The sequence below is a fragment of the Anabas testudineus genome, chromosome 1 (assembly GCF_900324465.2).
Source record: "Anabas testudineus chromosome 1, fAnaTes1.2, whole genome shotgun sequence".
Lineage (NCBI taxonomy): Eukaryota > Metazoa > Chordata > Actinopteri > Anabantiformes > Anabantidae > Anabas > Anabas testudineus.
In genome coordinates, this window is record NC_046610.1 from 4,768,329 (window position 1) to 4,781,983 (window position 13,655).

Genomic DNA, 13,655 nt, shown 5'->3' on the forward strand with positions numbered 1-13,655 from the left:
GTAAGACACACGGCACAGAGCCACCGTTATGATAACAACCTGCTTTTCTTACTCAAGATGTCTGCTGAGCAAATCAATGTTAAACACCTGTGGTTCCTGCTATGGCATTTAGAAACAGATGCTCTTTTACCACTGAAACACAGAAAAAGTTTGATAAAGACGTGAAAACTATAGCAAACCTCCACCGTGTGCCCAGATGACAACAACAACTATGTCATTAACTCCTCTAAGTGCTGTAAAGTTTGAAATTAGAATCTGATCTCTTTGCTATAATGTTAGTGTACACCTACTCATCAGGAAGTCCATTATGACCATGTCCATGAAGTCCAGCAGCCGCGTGCCTTTGTTGTATGGTGGAGTTTTTTTCACTGTCGAACAGTAGTTTGGTTCAGCCTCCCAACTGAAACACAAACACATCTTTCACAACCACTCAGTTCCTTTTAGCTGTTTCATTTTGAACAATAGGCATATAACTTCTACTGATTCTACTGAGCCTTACACAAAATATGCAATTCTACAATAATCCTGTAGCAATAGAAGCTGTCCTTTTTACAGCTGCTAGCACCTCAAAATTCATTGGGTATGACATGCATTATTGTTGATTACAATGTGACACAACCGCAGCTGAATAACCTCCACAGAAAAATCAAATAAGGATCATTGAAGCCTTCAAATTGTTCTCGCGCAGAAGCATCTTGTCCTTAGTTTTGTGATGTGTGCAGAGGTTATTTACTGAATCACCCCATCTCATGTCTGAGCCACATCTGTCTGTCTGTCATTGAAGCTCATGTACCCACTAACTTTGCCAGCTTGCTGCGGCTGTAGGAGCGTCTCCACGGAGATCTCCAAGTCCTACGTGTCACCAGGGAAAGATCTGGCAGCATGACAGCCACAGAGGCCTCCAGCTTTCTGGGACGGCCACAAACGGCATGCTCCGTGGAGCAGTAGTAGGAGCACTGGCCATAGAAACACACATTCCCCACTAGGGGGAGCCAGAAGAGCAGAGGAGAGGAGAGGGGAGGAAGGAAAATGGGACAAAATAAGTTATGAGTGGTCGTGAGTGACTATGAGGAATTAGAAGAACAATATTCTTAGAAATTTATAATCAGTTGACATACAGTACAAGGCTGTTTTGAGCAGGCTGCATGAATATTGGAGGAGAGTGTTTGAGCGTTACCAGGGGAATTAAAAAAGGTTCGGGCCAGCTTGCGGTCAGTAGTGACGTCTTTGATCTCCTTGACCACATCAACCAGCCTCCCCACCACAGGAGGGACTCTCCTGTAACCCAAAATCCTGCAGAGAGAGTGAAAGGAAGTACAAAATGAGGACAAATATGAGTGGGGAAAGAGAAAAATACAATACAGAGTTACATAACATGTATTCACTATGTGGCCGTTTTGCTCATTGTGCTTACTGCAGCACAATTTGTACCTGTCCAGGTGAAAAGCTGCAATTTCTGCATTGTGTCTCTCAAAGTCTGAGAAGTAGTAGAGGTTGTAGTTGGTTTCATCATCTCTCTCCTGCCTGTGAAAGTTGGAACACATTCATTCACTGCACATTTTCATCTAGTAAAGCCTGTTTTCCCTTCACCATAAAATGTGACTAATCTCCTCACAGACAACTTGATTTATGATTAAATAGGTGTTTCTAATATTTACTTGAGCAGTTCATTTCACACTTGTCCGACATCCTAAAGATTACTTAGGTTCACCTACAGTTTCCCATCACAATTTATTGGATTCATTTCAAGAGGACTTAAAGGATTCGGTGTGCCTTTTTATTTTATAGATGCTCTGTAATATGATCGGAGAGCTGCATTTGCACTTTGCGACTCACTTCATGGGTTTCAACATGGCTTGTCCATAGTTGGGAAATGACATCACCAGCTTCAGTTGCGTCCCCCCAGACTTCTGCACTGAAAAACAGCACTGAGAACATTACCATAGCAACACAGCACACAGTGCACACACAACACACCATCAAACACAGTGGCCATTATCGGGGAACACACACACATAAAAACATAGCAGAAAACATATGTGCGTCACCAAGATATATAACACAGTTCAATCAGTTGAATGAGTTCACACACTACTGTGTTCTCCTCTGTTCCTCAGTTATGTTTATATATATCTACATATGTATATATATAGAGATATATAAAAAATCATTTTTTTCTAAGACATGTTTTACTTTGCATTCATTCCCATCATATAGCATGACAGAGTATATTATCAGAAGCATTAGGTGCAATGAGTTAAACAGAAATGTATACTTGTTGCATATTAAGGCCATTTACATCGTATTGAGTATCGTCTGTGGGCTTAACTGTCTAGATGGGGACAAATACCCATAACCTATTTATTTCCAATAACATAAATCGCACGTAGGGAAAGTGCATGCTCATACTACCTAAGCTGGATGTTGCTGTATTAATAACCATAAGTCAGTTTGCCTACTCAACTCTCTGCTTGTTCTCCTGGAACACTGTGTTTAATTGTACAGCTGATATTACATACTGAAGTGTTACTTTCTAAAGAATTTACTTTTAAGTTTTAATCACTAAACTTTATATATTTTCACCATAAAACACAGTCTGAATGTCCTCTAAATCAAAGATGTTCCCACTTAACCATTAGCATCAGAGATCAGTCCTCACAGGTTGAACTAAACTGAACAGAGTGTGCAGTGAAAAAGTGAAGTGTAAAGATACAGATTGATTTACACACAGGTGTTTGCTACATGCCCAGTGGCTCATGTATTCCCAGCCATCCTCTGTTGAGCCTCCAAGGCCCCTCAAAGCTTCACAGTGCCTTTCATTTCAGGAGGACATCAAGGGGAATCTACATTTAAAAGTCTAACCTTACACCCCAGGTGTCACACAGTCACAACAACCCTCCTTCTTACTCTGCCCGAAGCCCACCCATCTTTACCATCACAAAAAAATAAACTTAGCTCAGTCAGATCGGGTCTTTTTAAGTTGCGGTATAGTGTTTGAGCTAAGTGCCGTCTGAGAGAAGTCATCAAGACATGAATTTATTCAGGAGGTTAACTGAGTCACACTCTAAAGTGACTCAGACCCTCCTGTCCTCTTTGAACAAATGTCTCATCCTTGGCTTGTAGCTGGGAAACACAATCATTGTGATGCTGTTGTCAAAAACAATTTGAGCCTTTGTGCTCTGCTTTTCACCATGTTGTGATGGAATAAAACAAAAAGCAGAACACCTTACACGCACCGATCACCCAGATGAAAACACAGAGCGTGTCACACCTGCACTGACGATAGGATGCGTGGCGAGCTGCTGGGCCAGTGCGTCCATGTTAGGGTCACGATGGGGGTAGAGCTGCCAGCGGGAGATTCCTAGGTGGAAGCGCAGCCAGGGAGGGTGGCTGTCACTGCTGCTGTTCCACTGCATGTCCTCGTAGCCTTCCTGGCTAGCACTGACCCTGGAAAGAGAAGGAAGCCAGAGAGTGATGGAAAATAAAGAGTGTGTCAGGACATTATGTCTCATATTATTTATGTCACGAAGATTTACAAAAAAATGTTTATAATTGAAAATGTAAATATAAAGAGTATTGCTTAGTCCCGCCCATGAGAGTGGGTCAGATAGAGAGATTTCAAGATGTCATCTCAGATGTCTGGCAGATGGTTTTCACAGTTGGATACCATTTTACCATTGTAGACTATATAATAATAAGTTGAAGATATGATCACTTTTCTTATGTCTGAAAAATTGCTCTGATTTAGTTTAGAGCTTCGACAACATATTCTAACAAGCAACATAATGTAGATTTGCAGGTGTGACAGAAAGTCTCCAGAAGTATGAGTTATTGAATCTAACAGTCCTGACAGGGTAAAGCTGCACTGATTGGATTTGAATTTGACAACTAGAAGATGCTGAAACAATTAAATGAAGCACATACGAGTGTGTTTGGCTAAGGAAAGTGGTTTTGGTGGCTTTGGATTAGAAGAATCGTGTCAGACCATGTGTAACACACATGAACTGGATCATACTGACCACATCTGGGAGCTTTTCTCACTAGCCTTGATCTTTGGTTTCACTTTGAGTAGCCAGTCTTCCTCGGGGATGTGTGTGAAGGGCATGGTGTAAAGAGAATGGTCAAACAACGCCTCCAGCTTTGACAACCCACACTCCAAGGATTCAGCTCTGCTAGCACCATTACAACCCACGCCGCCCGCCATGTTGATTGAGGCAGAACCTGTTTGCACATGACCTTTGGCATCCTTATTGGCATCGTTAGTGGAAGAACCTCTTTGTGTGGTATCAGCTGGCAGCGCAGCTCGACCGCTGATCTCCACAGAGGTGTAGTTGGTATGTGCCAGTTCTCTCAGGATGTGTGTCCTGGGCGACAGTGGGGTGTCACAGGCCTGGTGGTAAGTAGAAAGAGAGAGGAGCGCCAGGAGGAGGTGGAGGAAAATGGTCGTGAAGGCCAAGAACAGACAGATTGTCCTGGAGCGACGGTACATTCGCCACATCATCCTACTGGGAGGGGAGTGAGAGAGAGAGAGAGAGAGAGAGAGAGAGGTCCAGACATGAGGAGAAAAAACATTTTGTTTAAAAGACTTTAAATAAAATAGTAAGAGGAAATGAAAAAGTCATGTTTGTAGAGCTATAAAATCCGAGTAACTGCTCAGGCAAAGTATTTCTGACATAATAAAAAAGTCCAGCCTTGATAAAGACAAAAAAAACAACCCTTATCTGAAAAGTCAGGACTAATCTAATCCTACCTGGTCCCATTCTCATGTGACCTTGTCAGACATGTACTGAAGTCACTGTGTCATCAAATTTAGAGACAAACAAAAGGCAACTTACAAAAAGCTTCCTTCCTTTTCAAATGTCTTCAGTCACCTCGGTGGTTGTTGTTTTTCCCGGTGGAATAAGATGGCACTCGATCCAGTATCCAGTCAGCCTTTACTCAGTTTGAACTGCTAGCGTGCTCGGGTAGGGAAAGGTGCCAGGTTAAAGTGATCTCTGCATGAATCAATGTGTTTACTCTTCTCCTTTAATGCTGCTCTGCATTTGTTATTTCTCGTCTGTCTGTTAGTTGTTGTGCATCCTTCGGTTAGACGTTTCAAAACTTTACTTCGGAAATCAGCTTCTATAACTTTTTCATTCCAGACAGAAAAAAAACACGTTAACATCATGTATTTGTTGCTACACAAGCAGGAACTGGAAATACTTCTAAAAATCATATGAACAGTTACTGGTTGTTGAAATCCATAAATGAAAATAGGAAATACATCAACTGACAATTCTTAAAAACAGACTTCAGATGTTGTCTTTGGAGAGTTTTGTCTTGTAAATCTATGAGAAATATATATATTTTTAAAAAGATGATCAATCAGTCATAAAGTGGAAAACTGAGTACAAGTGTAAACATAGTGTGTTCACATGAAGAGTAAATTATCTGCAGTCTGGAGTTTGGATAAAAACGGCTTCATAACCAAACAGTGGGTGAGATTGATGTTTCATATTCTGCACTCAGAATTTGATTCGGGCACCTCAGACTTCATGGGGAGTCCCGCAGGAAACACTGCTTCTGTGAAGTATGGCTATTTAAAGTCTGTGGGTGTGTGTGTGTGTGTGTGTGCAAATGCATGTTGTTTATGTGTGTGTTTATGCAGAGAAATCTTTGTGAAAGACCTGAGAGGGTTTTACATTGATCTTGCACATAAAAGGGTCATCTTTCTCCAAAAGAGAGAGTCTGGCACATCTCTATCCTGTAAATAGAGCAAACTGAACAGATTTAGTGGAAGTTTTCCCCGGTATTCATGCATGTGGTCATAAAATACACTCAGCACTCATGAAACATGGATGATTGAATAACAGCATGAGCTACATGCAAATGAAGCAAACAAAATTATCATTATGAAAAACACAGAGGGATTGAAAATGATTGAAGACGGAGCAAATTAGATTACATCTTTGAATGTCAGTGTTTATTATCTGTAAGGATTAGTCTGCCTTAATGAGTCACTCTCCAAAATGATGGGACTAAACAGAATAAATAAGTTTACAAGGACTGGGGTTTGTTGAAGCTGGCAGGATGTGGGTCTCTGCACACAGATGAATGGATGTTGGCAACAGAGATGTTATTTTTGAAGGCACACCTGGGGAAAAGGTGGTTGTTATCAGACACCAACACAGGGAAAACCAGACCCAGAAACCTGGAGTCAAAGCAGAAAATGCTAAAGGAGACGGGAGAGGGGGATGAGGATTGGTTTAAATGAACTTTAGCAGAGGTAAATAACTCAAATGACTCTAAAATTAAAACATTTCTAGTGGATTTATGTCTGTGGACATGGTTAAATTAACATTATCAGCCCTTCTGGATCTATGGATAGCCATGTTTTTGGTTGGCTGCTCTGCATCTTCAGTCCAGATTGAAATAGCTATATGAATGGATTGGAACTAATTTGCAATTGACTGTTAAATATCTTGTCAACTCATGGATGGATAGTTAATTTTGAGTGGGGCAGGAATGAAGATTGAAGATGCACTGGGTAAAGAAAAAAACACATTCAAAGTACCACTGAAAAAAAATCACTAATAACTAAAACTGCATCCTTGGAACGCAGCTTTATCCACATTATTTCATAAACTTTACCTGGTTAATAGGAATTATAAAAAAATATCTTATATGTTTGTTTGTACAATATTTATTTTTTTATCACAGCCTTTGAAAAAACACCACTTCTCATGAGCCCTGAGCGTTTGAGGGCTAAACGTCACCTCTCGACAGAAGAGGTGAGTTCATGTGTGATGTCTGACGTGAGGCAGAGAGATCAGACATGTCTGGAATAACTGCAGCAGAGAGGCCCGAACACTGCCGACGCTTTTAGATGTCAGGGAGAGAGATTTCAGCTAGAATGACTTTAGTATAGAGCGGTGATTTTTGAGTTTTATGAATGTGGATGAAAACATGTTATGACGTTAAGTACCCTCTCTGCAGCTCTCAGCGCCTTCAGACACGTTTCAGAGCAGACAGCACTGCCTATTTTATCAGGAGTCGAAACCTAATTTTAAACACTTGGGGATTTATTTAATCATTTAAATTAGGCTGAGTAGTTATTAACACATTTTTCTATGGTGTAAAAAACTCATATACACTCATTAATTACTGCTTTACCAGGACTTTAATATGTATAATACAGCATACTAACAATAATAGCATTCAGCGTCACTGTGTATTTCTTACCAACAACCCTATGGTAACAGTTAAAATAAGTAAGTTAGTATTATCTTTGTAAGCATGGTGATATAATAATTTAGCTGTGACTTAGTACAGGTTTTACAGAGCCATTATTATAAGAAAGAGATATTAATACCAGGGCTGTAGTCACAGCTTGTAATATACAGATGGGCGAGATGCTGAGCCACCACAAGCCTCCAGAGACAGCTTCAATGCTCCTTGGCAGAGCAGCACATACCAGAGGGATAAACACTGTTATTTCAAAAGATAAATCCTAATTTAGTGTTGTAATATGTCATTAGCTGGGTTAAGATCTGATTATTGTGAACGCCGTAGAGGACGATTCAAAACATCAAAATCAGCGCCTTAAAACATTTAAGCTCAAGTGACAAACTGATCTATTTAACAGCCAGAGCAATTATACTGGGATCAAAACAGGTAATGAAGTGATTATCACTCTATAGTGCAGGATTTTTAAACCATTCAGTGAAGAGAAATACACTGGTCTCTACAGAGCTGCAGGAGGTGACATCAGTCAAATTAAAACGCCAGAAACAACATTTAACTGTACACTCATATTTCAACACACTTGTATGCTAAATCGCATCCAATGCAAGTTGGTGTCTTTTTAAATTCATTGCTACAGCGATCGCGGAGTGATTTCAACTTTCAAGGACACTTTAAATAAATCAAGGACACGTGCAGCCTTCAGCAAGTTGAGTGGAATCAATCAGGAAGCAAATGCAGTCAGGATCACCTCCGTGTTTCTCCCTCCAATCTTTAGATGTTTTCGTTTTTAACGGTACCTCAGCTCACCTTCATGCCTCCTGGGCCTTTTCCTTTTTTTGCTACATGCGTTACTTTCGTCTAATGCACCATCTCTGTCTCTGCCTCTCATTGATGTATTATAAACAAGCTGTTTCAGACTTCATCTGCACACCCTGCTCATCTTTTATCTTTCACGCCTGCTGCCTTTTTTACTCTCCCTTCATTTCGCCACATTCCTCCATTTTCCCAAAACTTCTGGTCCTGTTTTATTTTATTTTTTCAGTCTGGAGACGAGCTAATGAAACACACACAGTCGCAGCTACTGACAGTCAAAATGAGAGCTGCCTCACACACACACAGTTGCAAAAAGACACATATATTAATATTGGATTGCGATTTTCATTTCTCGATATAAAAAAAGCCCACTAGCACAGCTCAGATGAAAAATTTATCCATCCCGCTCCCTTCTGTTGTCCTCCATCGCCCTCCATCTCTAACTGTTGGCTACACCCTTCCCTCACTCAACTCCTCTCTAATTCTTCTTATCCTTAAATGTGAATTTTCAGTCTCCAAGCTCTCAGAAATTCGTCTCCGCACCTCACCAGCTACCAGCTACCAGCTTCTTAATTCAGCGAGTTGTCAGTCACTACATTTCCAACCACCTACAGATTCCTTCTCTCTGTCTTTCACTAACACACACCGATGCTCCAACCTTCCACCCATCGTTGCAGGTGGTAAGCAGGTTGCTAAGATACAGAACCCATATTTTCCAAAACACTGATGCGTCGAATGAGAACAAACAGTGCTTGAAGTTCAATATCAACAGTCTCTAATCACTAATCTATGATATTTATGTGCAAATGGACTTTTAATAGACTGTTGCCTGTTTCTGTAAAAGCTTTAACAAATGCCGTATCTCTAGCCACCACAACCACCAATACGTTCACTCCAAAATTCAAAAGGAAATATTGTTAAATATTTACTCCACTACATTTATTTGAGAGCTTAACTATTTGGGATGATGTCCTATATGCTACTTTCCCAGCGGCAGGAAGGAGGAGAGCAAAGCAGGCAAACATAAAGGAGCATTTAGCAGCTAAAAAAGTACATGTTGAACTTCCCCAAGAGTGAGAAGAGACTAAAACAGGACTAAAAGGACAGTGAATTTTTAGAAATATGCTCCAATACACATCTCTGGAGAGGTTCTGTTGACACCTCCTGTGACCCACTCATCGAACTGGAGACAGTGTTGTGGAGTGTAGCAGGGGCTGGGTGGAGAAGTGGGAATTGATATTGAGTCTTTTGCTAGATCAAGCTTAAATTGCATATTTCAGCTTTAAATCAATTTGATAATGTGGTGATCAAGTTTTGTTGAAAAGGGCTGCGTAACCCCAGACTTCTTCAGAATCAACTGTGAAACAGATGCTTTATTCATAGGTTATCTGCAGCAGTAAGACCAGCAGTAAAAGTCAACATGCAGATCATGGTATTAAGGAGCTGTGTGCATGACATTTAGCTCTTTCTTCATGTGGTAATGTGTCCCTAACGTAAAGGTCCACGGAGCCTTTTTACGGATGATGAGCCTACTTCCTGTGCAGTGGGGGAAACACTTCAGTGTTCAGAGTGTGCAGAGTAACCGGGTATTTAGTGTGACTCTGTGGCTCTTTGGATGAATATTTAACAATGCAGAGGAGACACAGTGAGAAGGGGGAGATATATAAAGACCGTCTGACATGAATAATGAATGAGATGCATCACAGGCTGGATCTGTGTTTACTGACACAAGACCTAGCAGATTTAATAATATAATCATTTGTGAAAATAATTGCAGAATATGCAGACTCCTTCACATGAAATAGGCTGGGTGACAGCTATCAGTGTATTATGTTGACATGAATCCACAAATCCACTGCAGTTATTAAAGGTCAGTGAGTTTAAAGCGTGGGTAAATAAAGGACGTTTACACCAGTGGTTTCAAATCTGGACTGAAATAAAATGTATGTGTGTTGTTGAGAGACATCATGAGAATGGAGGCAACATCTGAAACTAACTCAGACACTGTATGCATTTTCAAGCCACGTGTACTCAACTACAAACTGTAGTAATGACTAAGAATGAACAAAGGGCAATAAACAGGATACTTTAAAAGAACTCTGAAGGCTTTCAAACGGTAAACAACAGATGAGGAGCGTTAAGTTAACTTAAAAAAAATGTTTAGTTTATGGGTAAATTAATGTCAGACAATTTAAACTGCAATAGAGTTGGTGAAATACAAACACAAAATCAAATACAGTGAAGAATGTGTGTCCTTAGGTAGTAACAGAAACCTCAGAGCATTAGTAAATCATTAGCATCCTTTATATGAACATTTTCAAAATGTGAGAAAAAGCTCCATCATTTTGAATTATAATCAATTCTATCTGAATAAACCCACAGTGAACATCAGTGAGAAACGAAGGCTGCGAGGCCAGAGAGCAGTTTGACCCGATTCAAGGTCGGAGCGTTTGGATACACAAGTGTTGCCAAATCTGTAACGGTGACCTCTCTCCCTGCACTGCTGGGTCAAACTGCCCTCTGCCCTGGTTGCTGTGGGCCACGGTTAACAATGCATAATGTTGCTTTGTGGACACTAAAGCTGGGAGATTTATTTTGTTGCTATTGTTGCTCCACAGTTCTGGTCGCAAAAGTTCAATTCGCCAAACGCCACAAAAATAACAAAATAAATGTGGCTATATGCTTAATGTGCTTAATTATGTCACTGACATTTGTCAACTGATTGGACTCTTTCAAAATAAATGCTTCAGCTAGCAAGTTGTACTTTTACTTAAGGTAAATAAATATTCACTCTTATAAATGTGGTTTGTTAAAGGTCTGAGTTTAACAGCAGAAAAAAACTGAATAAAGCTGAATAAAATTACATTTAGGTTCAGCTCACAAGTCACTTTCTGCAAAAATAAAGGAAATTGTATTTAAAATAAATAAACATGGTGGTAGTGCTTAACTTGCTGAATATAAAATGCTTTGACAAAAGTTGACCCTCTATATTTCCAGTGTGGGAGCTTACTTTATATTCTCACCACTTGTCCTCCTACACAGCTGTCTACAGATCGGTCTGCCAAGAAAACATTTCACTACTGATTTGAACTGCTGTTGTATTGATGCATTTGAAAGGTGCTTTGTGAATTGGAGCCTCTCGCACTGAAAACACACAGCTGAAATAGTGGAGTACATCTGTGTCAGTCTCACTAAAGCACTCTACAAAGACATTTAATAAAAACTGGCAGTTTCAGCAACTTTCCCCCTCAAGTTTCTCAATTGCCTTGAGACAAAAATAAGATCTCAAATATATAAAGCAGCTGTTTTTAAACAACTTTCTCCTGTGTCGCTGGGAAAACCTGCCTCATCCAGTCTGACAAGTCCCCAACACTCCAGCATTTATCCTTCTTGTGTTTCCTTATAAAAATAAACACTTGAAGGGTATTTTTGGAAGCAGCTTTGTTCGACCACTCCTCTGTGTATTTCTGTACTTATATAAAGTCCTGTAAAAGCAGCAGCTGGCACATTCTTCCTCAGTGCGAAGCATCTGCTTTTACTCTTTTCTAACATTTAACTTTAACAGTTTAAAATCAGACATTCAAAAGCACAATTTATTGATACTCTCTATGCTAGTTTGGTCACTAATGACTGTAATCACATAACTGATTTTCAAAAATGACAAATCATATCTCATTCTCTCATTTCAAATCCCCTCAAAATCTGCTGTACCTCTGTATCCCTTTTCCCTCCTGCAGGGTTATAAAAAATTGCATTTTCATACGATGAATTCAAATTAAACCACCTTCCCTGGAACATAATGAGTGTAAATGTGCCACTAACAAATGGTTTGAAGAACACAAACGACAGTTTAAGTTGCTATTTCATCAGTTTTAGAGTTTATTGTACAATCAGGTCAGTTCACACAGAACGGTCCATTGCAATGGATCATTAAAACTGACAACATAAAAACAATCACATTGCTAATATCACTCAGCTTGGTGATATCATTAGGGATTATTACAAACACCTTTACAGGGAGAAAAGGTGGATCAGGTTTAGTGTCATTTAGCTCAGGTGACTGAGCCTTCAGTTGTAAGAAGATGACACCGGTCTCTAAAAAGAAGTTTTTGAAGTTGCTTCAAAATATATACACATAAAAAATATTAAAAATTTTATTGAAACACTAGTGCTGCTTGAGAGAGAGGAGAGAGAGAAAGACACGTGTGAAACATTACAGATGGCATGGACGGTTTACTGTAGCACAAACTGCCGAAGGAAGGGATGTGTAATGTTATTTCAAAAAAAGTGTGTGTCCAGCACACACGAACATATAAAGTCACTCGCACACACGCGCTCCCTGAAGAGGAATGAGGATAAAGGACTTTGGAGACCCTGGCTGGTTGTATTGTTTGTTAAAATTGAACTTACTTAGACATGCATATTCACACATGTTTAGGACCATGGGTTCAGCTTCAGAGAGGAAATCAAGAATAAGAAAGAACAGTAACAGACAAGGCAGGAAGCTATTATTATGCCCACCAGCCAAGGAGACTGCCACTCTCAAAATTCCCTTTCAAGTATTTTCCCTGCTAACTACATTTTTAAAACAGGACGATGTTTCCAAATCTGCCACAGTGGCTGGTAGTGTGGACAAACTGACCTGTCGCAACACAAATTTAACCAGCATCTGGCTGGTAGCTGGTGTTCAATCCCAGTCCAGTGACCACGTCAGAGGGAAGGAGGGACAGTGAGGAGGTGCTACGAGCACTTCCACACGCACACAGCCAGGCTTCCTCCAAAGAACATGTAGAGCAGGTTCTTCACCTCGTGTGTGACCTCAAAGCCAAAGCCTTCACCGATCACCACATGCCACGAGCTGCCAAATTTTTTGTCCATGGATTCTTTTATCATCTTCGCCGCACTCTGAGAGGGACATGGAACAAAAGAGAACAACCAACAAAGATTATTAACTTGATAAAAAGAGATCAACACCACCTAACGAAGTCCTGACATAACACTGTTTGGTTTACCACAACTACGTGCACAGCATGCCAAACCTCTGACCCTCGTGCCACCACAAAAATTCTGAACGTAATGTGAACTTACCTCATTGTTCGTGGCAAACTTTTCACAGGCTGTTACACAAAGCTCCATGGTCTCAACCCTCATTTCCTCTGGCATGTCTGTGTGCTAAGGACAAACAAAGATTGTAGGATCAACATTTTCCTGTCTGAATCTGCCTTTCCTATTACATGCTGCACATGTGTAAGTGAGCTACAGACAATACCTAACTGACTAGACCATTTTAGTTTTGATACTGATGAACATTTGAATTTTATATAAACTTCAGAAACAGAGTTAAAGTCAATCTGATGTATGCCACAGCTCAAACTAGTGTAAAGTGCAATACACCTGAACTGTCATGCATTACTTCATGACTTTAGCACACACAGAACACATCATACAGAAATGGCAAAGTAGCATTAATTAATGTTGAATCTTCTCTCTCTAGCCATTTTCATTCATTTGTTACGTAACTACGTGTGTGAACATGAATGTCATGCCTTATAGGACTATCTGAAAATATACAACTTATCTTGATATTTAAATGACACGGTGTCTCCCCTACTCTATAG

General features: G+C 40.1%; 2 protein-coding genes across 2 annotated transcripts in view; both read right to left on the reverse strand.

Annotated features, from left to right (window-relative positions):
- Positions 1 to 287: 287 nt before the first annotated feature.
- On the reverse strand, positions 288 to 4,498 carry LOC113161811 (extracellular serine/threonine protein kinase FAM20C-like). The gene is made up of 6 exons (XM_026359617.1): positions 4,020 to 4,498; positions 3,272 to 3,447; positions 1,837 to 1,915; positions 1,432 to 1,524; positions 802 to 1,293; positions 288 to 400 (listed from the first exon to the last, which is right to left on the reverse strand). Exons 1-5 carry the CDS (start codon positions 4,496 to 4,498, stop codon positions 1,092 to 1,094), a joined length of 1,029 nt encoding a protein of 342 aa, XP_026215402.1. The 3' UTR covers positions 288 to 400; positions 802 to 1,091.
- A 7,394-nt stretch (positions 4,499 to 11,892) lies between these two features.
- The window catches only part of LOC113161285 (dynein light chain 4, axonemal), a 3,028-nt gene continuing 1,265 nt past the window's right edge, over positions 11,893 to 13,655 (reverse strand). The window contains exons 3-4 of the mRNA XM_026358781.1: positions 13,126 to 13,209; positions 11,893 to 12,942 (exon numbers count right to left, since the gene is read on the reverse strand). Coding sequence (XP_026214566.1) covers positions 12,778 to 12,942; positions 13,126 to 13,209 — 249 coding nt within the window. The 3' untranslated portion in view covers positions 11,893 to 12,777. The remainder of the gene's footprint in view (positions 12,943 to 13,125; positions 13,210 to 13,655) is intronic.

Bases quoted from the DNA above. Each gene is read 5' to 3' on its own strand.
- LOC113161811 (XM_026359617.1), bottom strand. From the start codon at position 4,498: ATGTGGCGAATGTACCGTCGCTCCAGGACAATCTGTCTGTTCTTGGCC. The intron at 3,448-4,019 runs GTCAGTATGATC...TTCTCTTTCCAG, and splicing joins GAGAAAAGCTCCCAGATGTG to GGTCAGTGCTAGCCAGGAAG. The intron at 1,525-1,836 runs GTGAGTCGCAAA...CAACTTTCACAG, and splicing joins GCCATGTTGAAACCCATGAA to GCAGGAGAGAGATGATGAAA.